Raw genomic sequence first — 20,664 nt, 5'->3', positions numbered from 1 at the left:
TTACTTTCAATGAAATTAAATCAAAATGAACTTTGAATAATCAAGAATATGTAACTGTGACAAGGTAAACCACAACCAAACACTACTGAAATATTCCAACTCTTGCATTTCAATGAAAGAAATTCAAAATGAACTTTGAAAAATCAAGAAAATGTAACTGTGACAAGGTAAACCATAACCAAACACTACTGAAATATTCCAACTCTTGCATTTCAACGAAAGAAATTCAAAATGAACTTTGAAAAATCAAGAAAATGTAACTGTGACAAGGTAAACCACAACCAAACACTACTGAAATATTCCAACTCTTGCATTTCAACGAAAGAAATTCAAAATGAACTTTGAAAAATCAAGAAAATGTAACTGTGACACTGAAATATTCCAACTCTTGCATTTCAGCGAAAGAAATTCAAAACGAACTTTGAAAAATCAAGAAAATTTATCTGTGACAATGTAAAACACAACCAAACAATACTGATATATTCCAAATATTGCATTATAAATAAATATATAAAAAATTATATTTTAAAAATAAAGAATATTTATCTGTGAAAAGTTAAACCACAACCAAACACTACTGAAATATTCCAACTCTTGCATTTCAACGAAAGAAATTCAAAATGAACTTTGAAAAATCAAGAAAATGTAACTGTGACAAGGTAAACCACAACCAAACACTACTGAAATATTCCAACTCTTGCATTTCAACGAAAGAAATTCAAAATGAACTTTGAAAAATCAAGAAAATGTAACTGTGACAAGGTAAACCACAACCAAACACTACTGAAATATTCCAACTCTTGCATTTCAACGAAAGAAATTCAAAATGAACTTTGAAAAATCAAGAAAATGTAACTGTGACAATGTAAATCACAACAAAAAACTAGTGAAATATTCCAACTCTTGCATTACAATGAAATATATACTAATTGTAAATTGAATTATCATCTAATTGTAACTGTGACAAGGGAAAAAACAACGAAACACTACTGAAATATTCCAACTCTTGCATTTCAACGAAAGAAATTCAAAATGAACTTTGAAAAATCAAGAAAATGTAACTGTGACAAGGTAAACCACAACCAAACACTACTGAAATATTCCAACTCTTGCATTTCAACGAAAGAAATTCAAAATGAACTTTGAAAAATCAAGAAAATGTAACTGTGACAAGGTAAACCACAACCAAACACTACTGAAATATTCCAACTCTTGCATTTCAGCTAAAGAAATTCAAAAAGAACTTTGAAAAATCAAGAGAATGTAAGTGTGATAAGGTAAACCACAACCAAACACTACTGAAATATTCCATCTCTTGCATTTCAATGAAAGAAATTCAAAATGAACTTTGAAAAATCAAGAAAATGTAACTGTGACAAGGTAAACCACAACCACACACTTCTGAAAGATTCCATCTCTTTCATTTCAGCGAATGAAATTAAATTTTATCTTTTATAATTCAATAATATGTAACTGTGACAAGGTAAACCATTACCAAACACTACTGAAATAGTCCAAATCTTGCATTTCAGTGAAAGAAATTCAAAATGAACTTTGAAAAATCAAGAAAATGTAACTGTGACAAGGTAAAACTGAGTCTCTCAATCCCCGTAAAGCTCTTTTAAAAGATACAAAAACTACTTATTTAACACAAAAATTTCGTTTTTAATGACCACCAAGTAAAGAAAAACCACACGGAATCCGGCAACTGAGTCTCTCAATCCCCGTAAAGCTCTTTTAAAACTGTGACAAGCTAAACCACGACAAAGCACTACTCTCTTGGAACTCAATCCCCATTTAACTCAACCCCCGTGCAACTGAACCCCCTTGTAACTGAACCCCTGTATAACCGAAACCCCTGTGTAACTGTACCCCCTTTAACTGAACTCTCATGCAACTCAACCCTCCATGCAACCCATCTCCCTCAAAACACTTTTCAGTCATTTCTCGTTAAATTGACAATACGCTCCAAAACATCACTTGTGTATTATACAGTACATCTCTCAAACCCCTTAAAGCTCTTTTAAAAGATACAAAAACTACTGATTTAACACAAAAATTTCATTTTTAATGACCATCAAGTAAAGAAAAATCACACGGAATAATGCAACTGAGTCTCTCAAACCCCTTAAAGATCTTTTAAAAGATACAAAAAATTTCTTTTTTAATGACCAGCATATAAAGAAAAATCACACGGAATTAGGCAACTGAGTCTCTCAAACCCCTTAAAGCTCTTTTAAAAGATACAAAAACTACTTATTTTAACACAAAATACAAGCAAGCAAATAACATTGGAATTCCTATACACGCAAGCAAATAACTGAGTTATTTTTACGTCACAATTTTTCAACTTAAAATCATTCTAATTATAACACCCCATTCCTCATACTTTAATTACCTATTACGCTTTCTTAACCATCGGAAGTTTAACCAACGTAAATTAAGTTATAGACAATACTGGTTTTTAGAAAAACTGGAATAAAGAAAACCCACACGGAATCCGGCAACTGAGTCTCTCAATCCCCGTAAAGCTCTTTTAAAACTGTGACAAGCTAAACCACGACAAAGCACTACTCTAGTGGAACTCAATCCCCATTTAACTCAACCCCCGTGCAACTGAACCCCCTTGTAACTGAACCCCGGTATAACCGAACCCCCCGGGTAACTGTACCACCAATAACTGAACTCTCATGCAACTCAACCCTCCATGCAACCCATCTCCCTCAAAAAACTTTTCAGTCATTTCTCGTTAAATTGACAATACGCTCCAAAACATCACTTGTGTATTATACAGTACATCTCTCAAACCCCTTAAAGCTCTTTTAAAAGATACAAAAACTACTGATTTAACACAAAAATTTCGTTTTTAATGACCATCAAGTAAAGAAAAATCACACAGAATTAGGCAACTGAGTCTCTCAAACCCCTTAAAGCTCTTTTAAAAGATACAAAAACTACTTATTTTAACACAAAATACAAGCAAGCAAATAACATGGGAATTCCTATACACGCAAGCAAATAACTGAGTTATTTTTACGTCACAATTTTTCAACTTAAAATCATTCTAATTATAGCATCCCATTCCTCATACTTTGATTACCTGTTACGCTTTCTTAACCATCGTAAGTTTAACCAACGTAAATTAAGTTATAGACAATACTGGTTTTTAGAAAAACTGGAATAAAGAAAAACCACACGGAATCCGGCAACTGAGTCTCTCAATCCCCGTAAAGCTCTTTTAAAACTGTGACAAGCTAAACCACGACAAAGTACTACTCTCGTGGAATTCAATCCCCATTTAACTCGACCCCGGTGCACCTGAACCCCCCGTGTGACTGAACCCCTGTATAACCGAAACCCTGTACAACTGAACCTCCGTGCTACTCGACCCCATTTAACTAATCCCCGTGTAACTGAATCCGCATGTAACTGAACCCTCGTGCAACTCAACTCCCTCAAAACACTTTTCAGCCATTTCTTGTTAATTTTTTTTATTTCTAAACTATTTAAAATTGGTAACGAACTATAAGTAAGGAACAAATCAGGTTAATAGTAACCGAAACTCTAAAAAGGAAGCTTTTGTAACAATTAATACATTAAAAGAATCCACATTTTATTCTAATCCCAAATTACCGATAGAAAGCTAAGCACTTTTTCAAAAACATCCATAAAAAGGTTAACTGATCTTTATAAAAATCACACCGTAAATGCAGACAGGCATGGAAGTATTTTCCAAAACATACCTAAAAAAAAGACATTTATATTTATAATAAGGAAGCTTTTGTAACAATTAATACATTAAAATAATCAACATTTTATTCTAATCCCAAATTACCGATCGAGAGTTAAGCACTTTTTTCAAAAACATCTCTCAAAAGGCCCACTGATCTTGATAAAAATCGCACCGTAAATTTCAGCCTATAAGAGAACTATGTAGAGGTTTCAGCTCCTAAAAACAATAGGCTTCTAAGTGCATAAGTACCCTTAGTTCTAGTGTAAGGAAAGAATTTCTTCCTTAACTTAGTGACAAGACAATTTCTTTTTATTATAATAATGAGAAAATTTTACTCACCAGAAATTGCTTAGAATTATCCATTTTCTATGTAAATATTCACAAAAAATGTCAGTAGTGTTAAGTTGAATAAACTATTCAAAACTGTTGAAGAATCTAATATGAAACCCGAACATATACAAAAAATAATTGCATAACAGCAAAACAAGACATGCTGGTTTTGATTTATCACTAAAAAAAGACATTGAACTTTGACATTGCGTAAATCTCTTGACAAAGAAAGAGTGTAATGACCAGTAGAATAGAAAATCTATCAGAAAAAACTTGTTTGGTACGGAGGGCCCATAGAAATATAAGGCTATGTGAGAGGATACTCACTCTCTTTGAAAGGTGTAATGACCTGTAGAATAGAATTACCAGAAAAACCGGAAGGAACATAGAGGCCGCAAAATAGTACCTCTTACCCTACTGACAGATCCTCCAACATAACCCCCCCCCCACTACCAGAAAAAAACCCACCTGAAAACTTCTGTATATTTCCCAATAACCAATGCCATATGTTAACATTGGGTAAAGTTCATAACTTTTAGCCCTCCCCCCAGGGACTTTGGGGGATTAAGTCATCCTAAAAGACATAGTTATCATATTTTCGACCATGCTGAACAAAATGGCTATCTCAAAACTTTTATCAGGTGACTTTGGGAAAAAAAATGAGCGTGGGAGGGGGCCTAGTTGCCCTCCATTTTTTTTGTCACTTAAAAAGGGCACTAGAACTTTTAATTTCCGATCCAATGAGTCTTCCCACGATATTCTAGTACCACTGGGTCGATAAGATCACCCCTGGGAAAAAAAAACAAATAAACACGCATCCGTGATCTTCTTCTGGCAAAAAATGCAAAATTGCACATTTTTGTGGATAAGAGCTTGAAACCTCTACAGTAGGGTTCTCTGATACGCTGAATATGATGGTGTGAGTTTCATCAAGGTTCTATAACTTTTAGGGGGTCTTTCCCCCTTTTTTTTGAAAATCAGCCAAATTTTCTAAGGCGCGCAACTTTTGATGGGTAGCACTAAACTTAATGAAAGTTATATATTTGAAATCAGCATTGAAACTGATTCTTTTGATATATCTATTGGTATCAAAAACCCGTTTTCTAGATTTTCGGTTATCATTGAGCCGCGTCGCTCCTTACTTACAGTTCGTTAACACGAACTGTTTGATTAAGATTACCTCTATGTTGTTTTGTTTTGTTCTTTTTTCTTCTGCAAAGCACTGTTAATTTTATGGATAACAATGCTACATGGGTTGAGGGGCATAAGCCAAAGATTTTCGTTTTTTTTTTCTTTTCTTTCTTTTTTTTTATTGATGGAACCACACAGTTTGGCAGTGCTGTTAATTTTATGGATAACAATGATACATGGGTTGAGGGGCATAAGCCAAAGATTGTCGTTTTTTTCCTTTCTTTCTTTGTTTTTTATTGATGGAACCACACAGTTTGGCAGTGCTTATAGCATTAGATTTTCTACAATGCCGACTGGTGATATGAAGCCGCATTCGATTTGCGGTAGTCACGCTTCACGTTTCGCCATTTGGTCCAAAATTCTGAACCTGTTAGGCGGTCAGATTATCAGTAGTTCTTCAGGCTAAATGGGAGAACGTCGCAGAAAAAATACAAATAAGCCCAAAACGGAGAAGGACGTAACTGAAACTACAGCAAATCGAACGCGCCTTTAGCTTATTTGCGATCTGTCGTGACACCCGAATCATTCATTCAAGGACTACTGCAAAGGCTTTTTGCGACTTGGGTTGCTATTGCATTAAGCCCAAAGTTTCTATTATTGTCTTTACGGGTAGATAAGGATCAACGCAAGTATAATCATCCGAAAAACGCCCTCTTTGGCTTTGCTGAAATTTCCTGTTTTTTTCCGAAGCTCGATATACTTTAGTAAACTATCATACCATGGAGGAGTTCTAGCACTATTGTTCCCGAATTGCTGTGCCGAAAGCGGCAACTGCTACGCAGTTTGGACTTAACATACTAAAAAACGAAGGACGTGGTAGTCGGTCAGACCGAGCTAGTAGAAAACGAGACGACTCAAAGAGACACTGTGCCTGTCACTGCTCAAGAGGCACAATCTGGACGAGATACGACTCGAGATGAAGAGCACCATCATGCGAGTGGTCCAACTGATATTTCTTCTTCCTCCCACGACCATCCATGTCAACCACAGCTGCTACGGTACCCCGCACAGGTTTCAGCAATTGGAAAGCTAAGACGTAATTTAATATTTCGTATTATGGAAAGCATCCTTGTTTTGAGTACTCAGTTAAGGAAAAGTCGGTTTTCTGTTTCTGCTGCAGACACTTTGGCGGCACGTCAACCCTTCGCGGACAGATATACGGGGCGAGGCCTTTCATCGAGACCGGCTTTAGAAGATGGAAGGACATCTCAAGCGTTCTAGAAGAGCATGCGAAAAGTGACCGCCACAGGGACAGTGCAGTTTCGTGGACGAAGTTCAAAGCAATACAAGCCAAGGAGATGCAACCTATCGCATCTGTTTTGTCAACGGACAGGAATAAGGAGATGAATGAAAACAGGGAACACGTAAAGGCTTTACTGAAAGTAACGGCCCTACTAGGGCGACTGCGTACAGCCTTTCGCGGCCACGATGAGACTGAATCTTCGGCAAACAAAGGACATTTCGTCGACACTTGCAATCTTCTCGCCGAGTATTCTCCCACGATTTTCAACAAGCTACAAAGACGATACGGACACTATACGTACCACGAATACCAGAACGATCTATTTTCAGTTATTGGATCTAGGCTTCGGTCTACAATAGTGCAAGAAGTTAAGCGTGCCAAATACTTTGCTGTTCTTGTCGACGAGACAAAAGATAATTCAAAGAAAGAACAGCTCGCCATTCTTCTGAGGTACTTCGACGAGCGAAAAGTACGAGAAAGACCAATAGGATGCTACCATATGAAAAGCCTGGATGCTGAGAGTTTAGCCAGCTTCCTTCACGACACAGTGGCGAAACTTGGTCTCGACTGGAACTATTGTGTTGCTCAGTGCTACAACGGAGCAAGCGTGATGAGCGGGCCCTTCTCTGGTGTTCGGTGCCCTTCTCTGGCGGGCCCTTCTATATCGAAGATAAGACTCCGATATGAATGTGTTCTGGCTGTACTGTCTGCAGTCAGTGAGGGAGCTGATAGTGAAGCTCGAGCAGAAGCAGCTGGGCTCCAGAGAAAAATGGAATCTTTCAGAGTGATCTTCCAGTTTCTCTATATGGATACAATTCTGAGGACGACAAAATCCCTTTCTGAGCAGCTTCAGGCAGTCTATCTGGTAATATCTAGGTCTCGTACCTTGATTCAAGCAACAAGGAAGGAAGGAAATAGCTGAACTGCGCTCTGACACTTCATTTGCATCGCTTTTGGAGAAGGCAAAAGAGTTTGCTGAAGGTCTTGAAATTGAAGTACCTGACGTGAATGGACCCGCGACCAGATCCTCCTCTGCGGGTCAGAAGGAACGACCTAGAAGAACTCAAAAAATATCTAATACCTGAAAGAATTCATGACCACTTCGACGTTAGGAAAAAAACTTTGCTGAATCCGACAATAGAGCTCCAACTCTAGCGGAAAAACTGAAGAGAATACCTGGAGACTGTAGATCGTCTGATTGCGGAATTCGACAGACGGCTTACAGATAACCTTCCAGTGCTCAGTACACTCGAAGCACTGGACCCCTGCTCTACCATGTTCATGGATGCAGGGCTCCTCAAGCAATTCTCTGAAATTTATTCTGAAATGGACATTGACCAGATTCTTCTTGAGGCCCAAGCTGGTATTGCCAAGCGGTTTTTGATCGAGGAGGAGGCAAAGCCGAAAAACTTCATGGATGTCATCGATAATATCGAGACACTTCCAGTGGCCTATTCAGAAATTATCAAAGTTCTTCATATTGATGTCACACTTCCTGTCACGACAGCCAGCAATGAACGCTTGTTTTCTGGGCTGGAAATAGTGAAGAACTATCTGCGCTCAACCACAGGAGACGATCGTCTTAGTCACCTGCTTTTGATCTTTGCAGAGAAGCATTTAGTTAAAATTTGGATTTCGACCAGCTTGTTGACGACATTGCGAAGATGACACCACGACGGTTCCCCTTGTTGCCTTGAGTGTTCACCGATCTATTTCAAAATTTTGTATTTTTTGATTTTGTAAATATACTTGATCGGCAAAGTTTTGCATCGTCATAGCCGGAGCGTGACTCCCACTTGGACTAAAGTATTTACTGTAAGTAGCGAGCTGAAGAATTCGGCTACAGAATATACTTTAGTCAAAGCGTGAGTTTCTACAGAGGTTCGGCTTTCGTCAAGTTATAGGTTCGGAATAGTGGAAGATTCCCAAACGGCTGTTTTTTTAACATCGCACATACCGTTTCCGCTTTCTTCAGGTATCTGGCCTTTCCCGAACCTATGGCATAAGAGCAAAGCAATTGAGACAATTTCCTTAATTTTTACGGTAACTCCCACGGAAGGCAGTTTTTTTTCTCGGATAAAGCTAGAGGCAATTTTTTTTTTTATACAAGCCTGCTTCGGGGCCCATGTAGATTGCTTGACCACCCTAAGGTTTGGCTGAAATGGCACCTCTGGTGGGAGGGGGCCTAGTTGCCCTCCATTTTTTTGGTCACTTGAAAAAGGCACTAGAACTTTTAATTTTCGATCCAATGAGTCCTCCCACGATATTCTAGGATCACTGGGTCGATACGATCACCCCTGGGAAAAAAAAAACAAAAAACAAACACGCATCCGTGATCTTTCTTCTGGCAAAAATGCAAAATTCCACATTTTTGTAGATAGGAGCTTGAAACCTCTAAAGTAGGGTTCTCTGACACGCTGAATATGATGGTGTAATTTTCATCAAGGTTCTATAACTTTTAGGGGGCTTTCCCCCTTTTTTCAAAAATCAGCCAAATTTTCTCAGGCACGTAACTTTGGGTATGACTAAACTTGATGAAAGTTATATATTTGAAATCATCATTGAAATTTGATTCTTTTGATGTATCTATTGGTATCATAAACCCGTTTTCTAGAGTTTCGGTTACCATTGAGCCGGGTAGTTCCTTATTTACAGTTTGTTACCACGAACTGTTTGATATAATTTCTAATCTCGCCCAATCTAGGGTTTTTTAAATTAACTTATATTAGTAACTATTGTTTGTTTGTTTACTATGATTGTTTAATTAATTTATGTTCGTTTTGGGTTTTATTTATGCCTCAATAGCAAAATATTTTTCTTAATTTTAACTTTTATTTGAATATTCAACATAAGCTTTACTCGTTTTAAGATTTATTTATTCATTTATATTAGTACCTGTTGTGTTTTTTTTGCTATTATTGCTTATTTAATTTCTATTCGTTTTGGGTTTCATTTATTTTTAATAGTAATTTCTGGTTGTTTTGAGTTTTGAGTTATTGTAGATTTCTATTGCTCCTGATTTTGAATTTAATATGGCCTTTACTTTTCTTTAGAAGTTCTTTTTCGGAAAGTTTTTTTTTAATTAATTATCTGAAAATGATCATATAGAAGGGACAAAACCGTGATTGAAAAAAAAAAAACAATGAATTGAACGCAAGTCACTAATTTGGTCCATTGCTGTACAAACAGAACGACGCCACTAATAATTTAATCTGATATATTGGTATTTGTACCTTAATTGTGCAGCTTATTAAGGGCGCTTGGGGAAGGAACGTACGATAGGTGTTCTTGCAAACCTCCAGTTAAGAGTTTCGAACCATAGTTATTACAATGATGATATCGTTTTATACTTCCAAGCTTTTCTACTTAAGAAGTGACACCGAAAGTGTTTTTAGTGCTATGTCTCACTTACGGATGGTAGAATTGATAAAAATCACCTAGATACGAAAAATAGCTTTCAATGAAGCCATTAAACATCACTAATTAGTTCTGGTAGGCCACTAGCCCCAGCTTTCCCACTTGAGACATGGCACCAAAAGTACCGTTATAGTGTCAATTGGAACTGACGTAGATATGAGCAATATATTTTATGAACTATTAAAAATCTGTAAGAAGCATGCGATGCCAATACGCCCAATAACAACAGGCCTATACCGACACGTATCATATCGATACGTCCGATACCGATACAGCCGTTTTCCTAGGGACTAAGGACGGTCATATCACCATCCAAACAGATAGGTGACCTTTGAACCATGTTGAATAAAATGGCTATCTCTAAATTTTTATTGGATAAATTTGTGGTGGGGGGGGTCTAGTTGCCCTCCAATCTTTTTGATCACTTAAAAAAGCACTAGAAAATTTATTTCCTTTCAAATGAGCCATCAAATCTATAAATGATGTTCTGGTCATTCACTAGCTCTGGTGAAAAAAAAGAAGAAAAAACAAAGATCAATGCTACCAATGCAAAAAAGTGGTTTTCCTTGGGAGTTCAATATGGACTGTAATTTTGCTACTTAAGGTTTCCGACCATTTCGTAATGGCGTGAACCCTTTCATTTGTTCCTGCTTATGGCATTGTATCAAAATTCTCATTTCAAAGTGCATTTAGGTATTCATCTTACCGATTTTATTCGAGTAAAGATAGCAGTAAAGCAAGGTTCGCTAGCTTTGTTTAACCCTAGAAAGGTAAGGTTCCCAAAAAGTTACGTAGATGGTAAGCTTTTATAAAAATTACTACTTGCAGAAACATTTACTTTTAAAACTCATCACTTAAGTATATTTTAAAAGTAAGTGGGAATTATCAAAAACAGATCTTCGGATAATGTTTTACACAGCACAAAAGGTTACTTTCATTTCTTGGAGTCACATGGTATGCATGACTTCGCACGGTGTTCACCGCAGAACGGCTTTTTGCAGTGGTTGTAAAAATTGGTAGTCATTCGGCGAATGCAGTCTGGGCAGAGGCTGAAGGTCGTTCTTCTCCCTTCCACAGACGTTCCTGAATGTATTTCACCTGTCACCTCCATTGTTTGACTGATATCAAGTCTGATCGAGCGCTGCAAAGTGGGGGTTTCTAAGCGAGTGGTCATATGCGGCTGGGTCAACTCTTTGAACAGAACATTCATGAAATCCTTTTGTGAAAGTGGTCTTCCACCAGATTTGGAGATATTGAAGGAGTAGATGGCATAACTGTTGATACACGCGATGTTGATCAACCCATAAAAAATGTACATGGGCCACGTGTTGATCTGCCAAGCTGTTGCCATTGAACTACACATTTGGTCAAACTTGTCTTCACCCCCGTTGGTGTTATTGTAGTGCTCAATAATCTCAGGCTTCTTGCTTGGATACATGGTACTGTTCACCTCATGGCAAGTTGACAGAAGCTAAACCATTTGTGATGGCTTAGGAAGATAAGACACTAGTCAGCTCCCGATCGAAACAGAAGATTGAGGTTCCTGTGATTCTCCCTTTGCTTACAAGCAGGTCTTCCGGAATTTCTCTCTTGTTTTTTCGTACTGTACCAACTGTAGTCAGTCGATACGGTTCTTTCAGTAGTTCTGCTGCAAACAGAATCGATGTAAACAATTTGTCAGTCGTGACATTTCTATTTGTCAGTGTGAAAAATTTTTGCTGCTCATTTGTTAAATCAGAAAATAGCCAAATTCAGCATTTTCATGTGCTATTTCCTCACGAAATTGACTACGAAGAATGTAAACAACGTTAAAAAACTGATCTAACTTCTTTGTGCAAAGAAGCTTTCTAGTAACCAAGTTTTTGTGAAAAAATCCCTTTTTCTGACATAGGTGAAAAAGTTAAGAACATGTTAAGCTTTCGTAAATTTTAATGCTCCCCTTTAATATCTCCCCAACCAGGTCAGATAAAAAAACCTCGGGGACGGCACAAGAGCTGGCTAGTCATAATATTAGCATATCAGGGAGGTCAGTTCGCAGGGAGGTAAAATTTACGAAAGCTTACCCTTCTAGGGTTAATAACTATCTAAACAGCTACTAGGCATTTTCTCCCTTTCATGATTGATCGATTCTATTTATACCTGATTTCTGTTTTCTTAACTATATTTTTTTTAATGCTATGTAAGTTCATTTGTTTTATCTTTCCATTGTGTATTTTTGTTTCTACTGCTTTTGTTTATTTTTCTTTTTTTCTTGTTTGCTCCTGTATAATAGGATATTGTTTTTAAACAGTTTAAAAACGAATGATTCTTTTAGTGTTAAAGCTTTTATTATGTAGTAGTATACCGTATTACAAAGGTACTGCATTGCGCAGTTTGTTAAATATTTGAACTACTCCACATGATTAATAGACCTCAAGAATGAAGTGGACCCATCACGGGGATTCAAGACTGCAGTGCTTGTGCCCACACAGCCTAAATAAGTAAAGGTTAGAAAAATATGGAAAATAGTATATACCGGTTCTTTTGTGTCTCCTTTAAGAAATATATGTTTGAAAAGGAATATTTTGATTATAGACTTAAGAAACTTTTGATGTAAAGTTAAATATTAAGAATTCACTTTCAAACGCTTGAAGATCGCCTGTATAATAATCCAGGCCGTATCCAGGGTGAGGGGGGTTTGAACTCCTCCACTCCCCCCCCGAAATTTTCGACTCGTAAGTTGCAGGACATGCGTTTCATGTGTTTGAATCTAGCCATTTTTTTTTTTAACAAATTAGAATGTTTAATCGATAATGGTCGTTCCCAAGATTACAAAATTTTCGAAAAAACTACCTATAAAATTGAAGGTGTTGAAAAAATTTATTTACATTGTTTTTTGTTCATGGTAGGCTTTCAGTTACTCCACAGCTGGCACCCTTTCCAGTGGTATCAATCACATAAATCTAGGGGTGGGGGCAAAATGTGTTTCAAAATCTAGGTAGTTTTGTTGAGGACAACTTAGGATAAAAAAAGAATCATTTACCAGCAAAATACCCTCCAAACAGCATTCAAAATGTAGAGGTAGGATAGCGAAACGAATTGGAGTATTAACTCCTTTGAAGTAGAGTATGAAAAATAAAAACTTAAACAATTCAGAGGCACATTTAATAGCCTGTGTCAGAGGCAATACCGTCAAATACTGCGTTACATCATCTTGTCTGACTTATAAATTTACTTGAGGATCTAGCTGTTTTAGAACACAAAACGTATAAGGATATAAGGAAGTACTGGAAAACTGACATTCTCGTGGAAATAAACTTGCGGCCAGATAAAATCTAGCTGAAACCAATTTAAGCAGTTCAAGCTTTGAAACAACCTGCAATTTGAGGTGTAGAAAGCCGTTTTAGCAACAGCAGTATCTGAAAATGCCCATAGTGAACAGTAGTTTTGTTCATTGCAGATTCTGACCAATAAAAACCCGCTGAATTTTCAAATTTTTTTTTATTTTTACTTAGGAGCTTCGGAATCCGGATCTATTCCTTTCAAAAAACAACCGCGCTACCAGTTGGGCCAACCAAACGTAGCTATTATCGGTCATAAGCTAACCCAACTAGAGACTATAAACAGAACTGGGATATACCTAAGATGCCCTACCCACAGACCTCTAAAATTTTTACACAACTTTGTGACGTGCAGTTGTCAAATGCTTTGAATGGAGACCTAAAAATACCAGACTAAAAAGGGAAAAAGAATAATATATCCAAAATGATAAATTGTCCAGTTTTAATACGATACGCTTGGTACAAAAATTGAAAGAAACAAAGAAATTAATCGTCAAAAGGTGGCAGACCAAATAGCTCAGGTCGGAACTCTAACAAGCTGTCAAGGGAGAGAGTGGCTTCACTTCGACTTTCCTCGTCCATGCGCGGATCAGGTACCATTACAACCTGCATGCCCGCAGACACTGCAGCTTTCACTCCATTGGGAGCATCTTCAAAAACAAGACACTTCTCTGGGGCAGGTGTGTCAGGGAAGCGACTTGCGCATGTTAAGAAAATATCTGGGTGAGGTTTCCCCCTCTTCAATTCGGGATCGGAGCTTCCGTAGATGTGATGGTCAAAGAGTTTGAAGAAATCTCTGCAAACAAAGAAGAAAAATTTAGAACAAGGAAACCCGATGACCTATTGTATTTTAGCGAAGTCTGTCAGACTTTCTGTGCTAGTGCTTTCTAGCCAAGTCTTTCTACCCGAAGTCTTTCTGTGCTAGTGCTTGCTCAGAGGCTCTTTCAGCAAAAGTTTCAGAATGCTTCCTAATTTTGATTTTCACTTTTATCTTGTTTTCAGATGTTACCAAGGTATTGAAATTTTGCATAGCAGGGAATATGGCGAAAAAATTGCAATTTTTGGATATAAAAAAAAAAATTAAGCAAACAGGAATTAAAGGCAAGATTTTTTGAGAATGAGAAAGAAGTTACATTACTTATTTTACTCGGAAATTTTTTTCTTCTTTATCTGTTATTATGAACTATTCTCTTAGTAGTCTCAAAATTATGCAAGTTGTAATTGTAAATTTCATTGTCTGGGAAATGTCAATTTTTAAATTAAGCTAGTAGGAAACTAGAGGAAACTGATAAACGTAGTACCTAAGCCCAAGATAGCCGTTGATCAGATAGCCACAGTAACTACCTATCTGACGCTGTATAAACAAGTGTTTCTTACTACGGGAACTATATTTAAACTTTAGTTTTTTGGTGTTTAGGAGGAAAAAAGGTACCTAGTTTAGGTTAGGTTCCGTATTTAACATATGCTACGCTTTACCCCCCCCCCTCCTAATGTGCAAATATATAGCCCAAATTTGTTCATAAACTATTATATGTTCATCCTACTATGTTTTATTTCATTAGTAGTAACCAAACTTCACTTCTCGCGTGTTTCCCATATTTTAGAACAATACCGAAAAATCAGTGAGTACTCACCTATGATAAGTTGACTTCATCCTGAATGTTTCGGCTGCGCTACTTGTCGCAAGCGCAATCGGAATGTTGTGGACTTTCAAATGACGGATTAATCTCTCAGCGCCTGAAATACAGTACATCAATATGAGGAAAATAGCGTACTAATCAGTGCTTATTCTCCTTATTTAGATATAAAATCTATAATGTTGTCGCCCCTAACCCTCTACAAATTACACAGATACCGTATTATTATCTTGGGAGCAGTATTGTAAAGCAGTGCTTCTACTGTCACCAAGCTTTTTACTTTTCCCTGAATTTCCCCAGAAAACAACTGGGTTCTCCAAATATTCCCAAAATTAATTTGCATAAACACGATTGGCGCCACAAGATACAATTTTTTATTTTCTGTTAACATTAATATTTGGAGATTTCGTAGAATTATTTTTTTTTCATTTTTGGGGGTGGGGGTAGGAAATATTTGAATGTGCTTTTTGCAAACCGTAAAGTTGTCTGTTTTTTTATTGCTAGAATATAAAGCCTCTGTCAATCCCGTTTGAAACATGCCCGTCAAGAGACAGAGAGTAGAGATATAGTAAGTCAGAGCTATAGCCTAGAGTCGACTCGGAGGGTAGAGTACAACTACCTCCTTCCCCCTGTATTTTGGACTATACTTTTTAGTGTCATTTTCAACGAAGAAAATTAATTTTATATTTATTTTAACGGTTTGGTTTGCGTTTAGTTATTTTATGGCAAATTTTAATAGTCAATGGTTTATGTAGCCCTAGGCTACATAAAGTTATAAAAATGTGATTTAGCATGTCACCTTCTGAAGAGGTCAAATTCTAGACCTTTAACCAGAACATTTACAACCAACAATTTTTAATTATTTCCCCATGATAATCAGGTCAGTAGCTATAAACACCCCTCCTTCCCAACTCATCAATCCCCTCCTCCCCAACAGAAAACGTAGTAACGGTTTTCTAAAAAAAACGTGGCAGCCAAAAATTTTTTTATTTATTTTGTGACGTGACGCAAATGGCTCAGAGGTTTGTATGTAGAGAACCAAGTATACTACCCTTTAACCTGGAAGTTTCACCCCCCCCCCCAACCCCCGAGTTTTTGCTCGTTTCCACGAAGTTCGCCTCCCAATCTAAGGTGTATCTGCAACCCTGGATTTGGTTTGTGACGGTGCCAACCATTGACCAACCATTTTTGGTTGGTCCAACCAGATTTGGTTTGTGACCAACCAAATCTCCTGATAGTCAATATAAAACTAGGAAGAGAAAACAAAAAACAATACAATTCATACTTTATAATATGCACCCTATTAAACAGCTTCTTTTTGTTGTTATCCGCAATTAAATCATTTGAATATTCAATAACCGACATATCTTATAATTTCTGTGTAATCACATAAGGTACTACTTTCGACGGACAAGAAACCTGTAACAAAGAAATATTCGAGATGCAAAACAACAGAGAAATAAATAATCTAGGCTATAATTGGGACCCCCAGGAGAGACGGGGGTGCATTGTCACAAACCAATGATATTTGGGAAGAATTTTAGCAATTTAATCGTTCTACTTTTGTGTTATCAAAATGTTTCATTCTATGGAACCCAGCTCCTGTAGACAGGGGCGTCCTGAGGCTCCATTTTATTATGGGGGCGATCTTCGTAAATATGAGGACGGCACGCCCCTTCCCGGCCCCCCTTCCCCCTCCCCATCGGGACGCCCCTGCCTGTGGATATCCCTAGCTCGATTTTCTTAGCATTCTAATGCTCTTTCACACAAAACTTATCACTATTAGTATATATTAAATATTTACCTGGCATCATTTCACAATGGGGGAAAAGATTTTCCTGAATGATTCTCGCCTGTGCAGTATATTCCTTGGGTTTCAGAGGAAGGTTGTATTCTCCAATGATCAATTCTGCGAGATCTGGTGCAATTTTGCCCATCTGCTTCTTCTTTACTTCCCAAGAAAGCTCAGTTGGGCCAATATATCGCTCCAAAATAGTTTCGATTGTGCGGGTATAAATTACTTCAGTGTCTTGAAAAGAAAATACCGACATTAGAAATTAAATTCGATAGTTTCTAGTTGATCAATTCCCGTAACCTGAACTATTTCTCGATTTTATTTTTGCTTGCACAATCCATGGAAATTACCCATGAGTGAGATACATAGCCTCATCCCTACCTTTTGTTTAAAATTTATTTAAATTAGCTGAAGCGAAATCAACGCTATACAAAAGATGGGAGCATGCAATTAATTCAAGCTCTGCTCTGTTGGCTAAAGTGGAAATTTTGTCATAACTGTTGTATTAATAAAGATTTACCTTTTATACAATAAACTATGTGGCATTTAAACATGTCCAGCGTGATAATACCAACCACGATACCACCCACGCAATGTAGTCTACTTTCAGAAGGAATTAAAACAAAAATCAACTAAAAGTAAAGAGCAAAATTAGCATACAGAGCTAGGTGTTGAGGGAGCATCCTTCCTCATACCGCGTAATGATTTCTGTTCGTTATAGGCCTTAATGTTGCTCTTTACTTTTAGTTGAAAATACTTTACTGAATTTCTGATATTTTTTAAATGATGCCATGAACGGAAGAATCACCTCCAACGGAAGAATCCACCCTCCCCGTGGAAAGATCCTCTAGACAATTCAATCCCGGTGAAAACTTACCCCTGACAACTAGCGACGAAGACCACCCAGCCTTTTTATCATAAACAAACTAAGTAAAACAATAGGTTTTTTTTTCACTGTGTTATATAAAAAGATTTCCCTATTGTTCTACTTGTTGTTTGTTTACCCCTGACAGTTATCCTAACATATCCACGCCTAAAATTGAGTCGGCAAGAAAGTAAGAAATAAAAATAAATTCGTATTCGAGCTCTTGCAAACTCGATGTAATATTTTTTCCACCCCTCGGAAACTGCCGATTGGTGGAAACTTCACCCCTCGGAAATTTCCCGCCCCATGGAGCACCCTGTGGAAAATAACGCCGCAGAAAACTCCCCCCCCCCCACCCCCAAAAATGTTTGCATACTTCCCAAAAACAAATACTATTCGTAAACAACAGGCAAATCTTATAACTTACAAGACTTATCCAAGGGCTGCGGATGGCTATGTTATATGCATAGGCATAGTTCTTGGGCCTTTCAACTATTCTGAACAAAATGGCCAAAAAAAAATTCGGACGATTTTGGGAAAAAGGGCTTGGGAGGGGCCTAGTTGTCCTTCAATCTATTTTGTCACTTAAAAAAGCACTAGAACTTTTGATTTCCGATCAAACGAGCCCCCTTCCGATCTTCTGGGATCACTGATTCGATACGATTACCCTTGGGGAAAAAATAAATAAAAACGCATCCGTCATCTTCCTTGTAGCACAAAACACAAAATTCTACATTTTTGCAGGTAGGAGCTTAAAACTTGTACGATAGGGTTCCTCCCTATTTAAAAAACCTGAGAAATTTTCTCAGGCTTGGAGCCTTTGATACCTAACACTAAACTTAATGAATCATATTTGGCATTATATTTGGCATTATCAGCATAATAAGCAATTCTGTTAATATATCTATTGGTATCAAAATTCCGTTTAGTTTCGGCTACTATTGAGTTTGCATTATCGATTGCACAAGTTGGGTGATTAAGCGAAATCCTCCACAAGATTTCAGGGGAAAATTGTTAAAATGGTAAAATTCTACTTTAGCTACTTTCGGCTATCTTGGATAGGGGTTAGGTTAGGAAAATGAATCTTTCAGGGATGGATCAACAGGCATAAAGTATTTCCCGAGAAGGTATTTTGAAGTACCTACCTCCACTCCTCCCTCTATAGGGTCCTGACCTTTGATGACAAATGAATTACAACAAAATTGTTTTCAGATTCACAGCTGTGGTCAATCCCAATTAGGTTTTAAAGATATACAAATACATTTCCTAAATTTTGAAAAAAACAAAAAACAATTGATATGGCTTAAAATTCCACTCAAATAACAGGAATTCCATTTTCAGAACTAAAGCCAGAGAAAAAGAAACTGATAACTGAAAATAAAGATAGATTGTTGTTTTGGTTAAAATTTCAATTTTAACGTAACAGGTACAAGCCTGTCACGTAGGCTAATTTCAGGGCCCTCTAGGCTAGAGGGAGAAGGAATGGAGGTAGGTACTTCCAAATACCTTCCCGGAACATAACTTTAGCCTGTAGACCCATCCCTGACAGTGGCAGATCCAGATGGGGGCGAGGGAGAGCGCAGCCCCCCCCCCCTAACGTAGTGCAATTTACTTAATTAACGCCTAACCCCGAAAGGGGTTAACCCCAAAAGTAGAATTTTACCAACAGAACCCTTCCCACTTTTAATAGAAATTACTCCCTCGCAGTGTTAGCCAAAAACAAGTTCTTCGTTATTGAAAGACTAGTTACGAACTGACCTAATGAAATAAACTTACTAATAAGTAGACCATCCATATCGAAGAGAACATGCGACACAGGCTTGAAAGCCTTTCTTTCAATTTGAGATTGCCAGTTGCTTCCCATCTTTGCAATATATACGAGCAGTCGAATGTGTTCAAGTATAGAGTGCAGAAGACCAACTGATGATGGTTACCAATTAAATTTCCTTTTTATACGAAAATTTCATAATGTTCTGGAAACGAAGGGTGGATGTTTGTACAAACAAAGCAACTTTGCGCAACATCTCCAGCGGTGTCAAGGGATGTTATGTAAATGTACAATGGTTTCATAACCCAGAAATGGGTTGGTATCACCATTGGCAATCACAACTGCGTGCCTGGATAGGACAAAATGCATATATGAAGTTCAGAATTCTATAATGTATTTGCAGTGCCGTATCCAGGTTTGAATCCCCCCTCCAAATATTTTCCCAATTCCTGTATTGGTCGTAAAAATACAAGTAATATGAACATCTCCCTTAGCCAAAGAGTTAAAATATATTTCTCTGACTTATAAATTCGTCTTAAAAATTCAAGTTAAAAGCCTTAAACCCCCCTTCAGGAACAAAATTATTTTTGTAAACTTGCCCCAACAAAAATCTTTTGATACCCCCCCCCCTCCCTGTACAAAATCTTGTGTGTGGGTGACAAAAAGACTACTCTTAGAACGTTAAAGAGAAGAATTTAAAAAAAAAATCCAATAAATCTTAGAAGCCGAAAATGGGATGCAGAAGTATTTTTTTGAATAACTGATATCCCGGATGGGGTCTCACTGGCCCTTCTCGGTACATGCCTCATTATGGGTAAATTTCCATTTCCCCATTAGCCCCTTAACATATTTCCTTATGAATAGGAGCATCCTCGAAATCTTTCCAAGACTATTCTATATTTTTTGACAATTCCCAATCCTCTCCAAACAATGTTCTTAGAATGGCTTGTCCCAATTTCACTGGTTCTTTGGAAGACTGTTCAATTTGAACTGTATCTATGAAGTTTGAACCTATGGCATTTTCACCGGAGTGGGATAACAAAGAGGAAGTTTTGGCCCCCTCCTAGATTTGAAAAATATCGAATCCCCTCCTGGATATAAGACTCAAACTAATGGTTTTTTTTTCAGTTATAAACTTGCTTGACTCCTGAGACGGTGTCCCAGCTATGTCCCTAGATTTGTATTTGTCAAAAAATCTAATTGGAAGGGCTTTTCAATCAGGTGCGTAATTTGCTTTAGAACAAGGGGGTAAGGTGTAAAATTGACCATAGACCCCTCCCCCCAGATGAAATTTAGTGTCTTCAAAAACTTTGTGAAAACTAAGATACTCGTAGGCCCACATAATTCAAGCATGCAGAGAAACAG

General features: G+C 37.4%; 1 protein-coding gene across 1 annotated transcript; it reads right to left on the bottom strand.

Annotated features, from left to right (window-relative positions):
* Positions 1-13,650: 13,650 nt before the first annotated feature.
* On the bottom strand, positions 13,651-19,466 carry LOC148941694 (pseudouridine-5'-phosphatase-like). The gene is made up of 4 exons (XM_089104630.1): positions 19,308-19,466; positions 16,676-16,900; positions 14,869-14,971; positions 13,651-14,030 (listed from the first exon to the last, which is right to left on the bottom strand). The coding sequence occupies exons 1-4, from the start codon at positions 19,393-19,395 to the stop codon at positions 13,721-13,723; spliced, it is 726 nt and encodes a 241-aa protein (XP_088960756.1). The 5' UTR covers positions 19,396-19,466; the 3' UTR covers positions 13,651-13,720.
* Positions 19,467-20,664: the final 1,198 nt, after the last annotated feature.

The sequence above is a fragment of the Artemia sp. Qi Xiang Cuo genome, chromosome 18, assembly GCF_049724085.1.
Source record: "Artemia sp. Qi Xiang Cuo chromosome 18, ASM4972408v1, whole genome shotgun sequence".
Lineage (NCBI taxonomy): Eukaryota > Metazoa > Arthropoda > Branchiopoda > Anostraca > Artemiidae > Artemia > Artemia sp. Qi Xiang Cuo.
This window is presented reverse-complemented; position numbering and strand designations above follow the sequence as displayed.

What these genes read in the sequence shown, in the direction of transcription:
- LOC148941694 (XM_089104630.1), bottom strand. Translation starts at nt 19,395, where the DNA reads ATGGGAAGCAACTGGCAATCTCAAATTGAAAGAAAGGCTTTCAAGCCT. An exon ending in TATGGATGGTCTACTTATTA is followed by an intron (nt 16,901 to 19,307) that starts GTAAGTTTATTT and finishes TTTCTTTTCAAG; the next exon opens with ACACTGAAGTAATTTATACC. An exon ending in ATGAAGTCAACTTATCATAG is followed by an intron (nt 14,031 to 14,868) that starts GTGAGTACTCAC and finishes CTTTGTTTGCAG; the next exon opens with AGATTTCTTCAAACTCTTTG.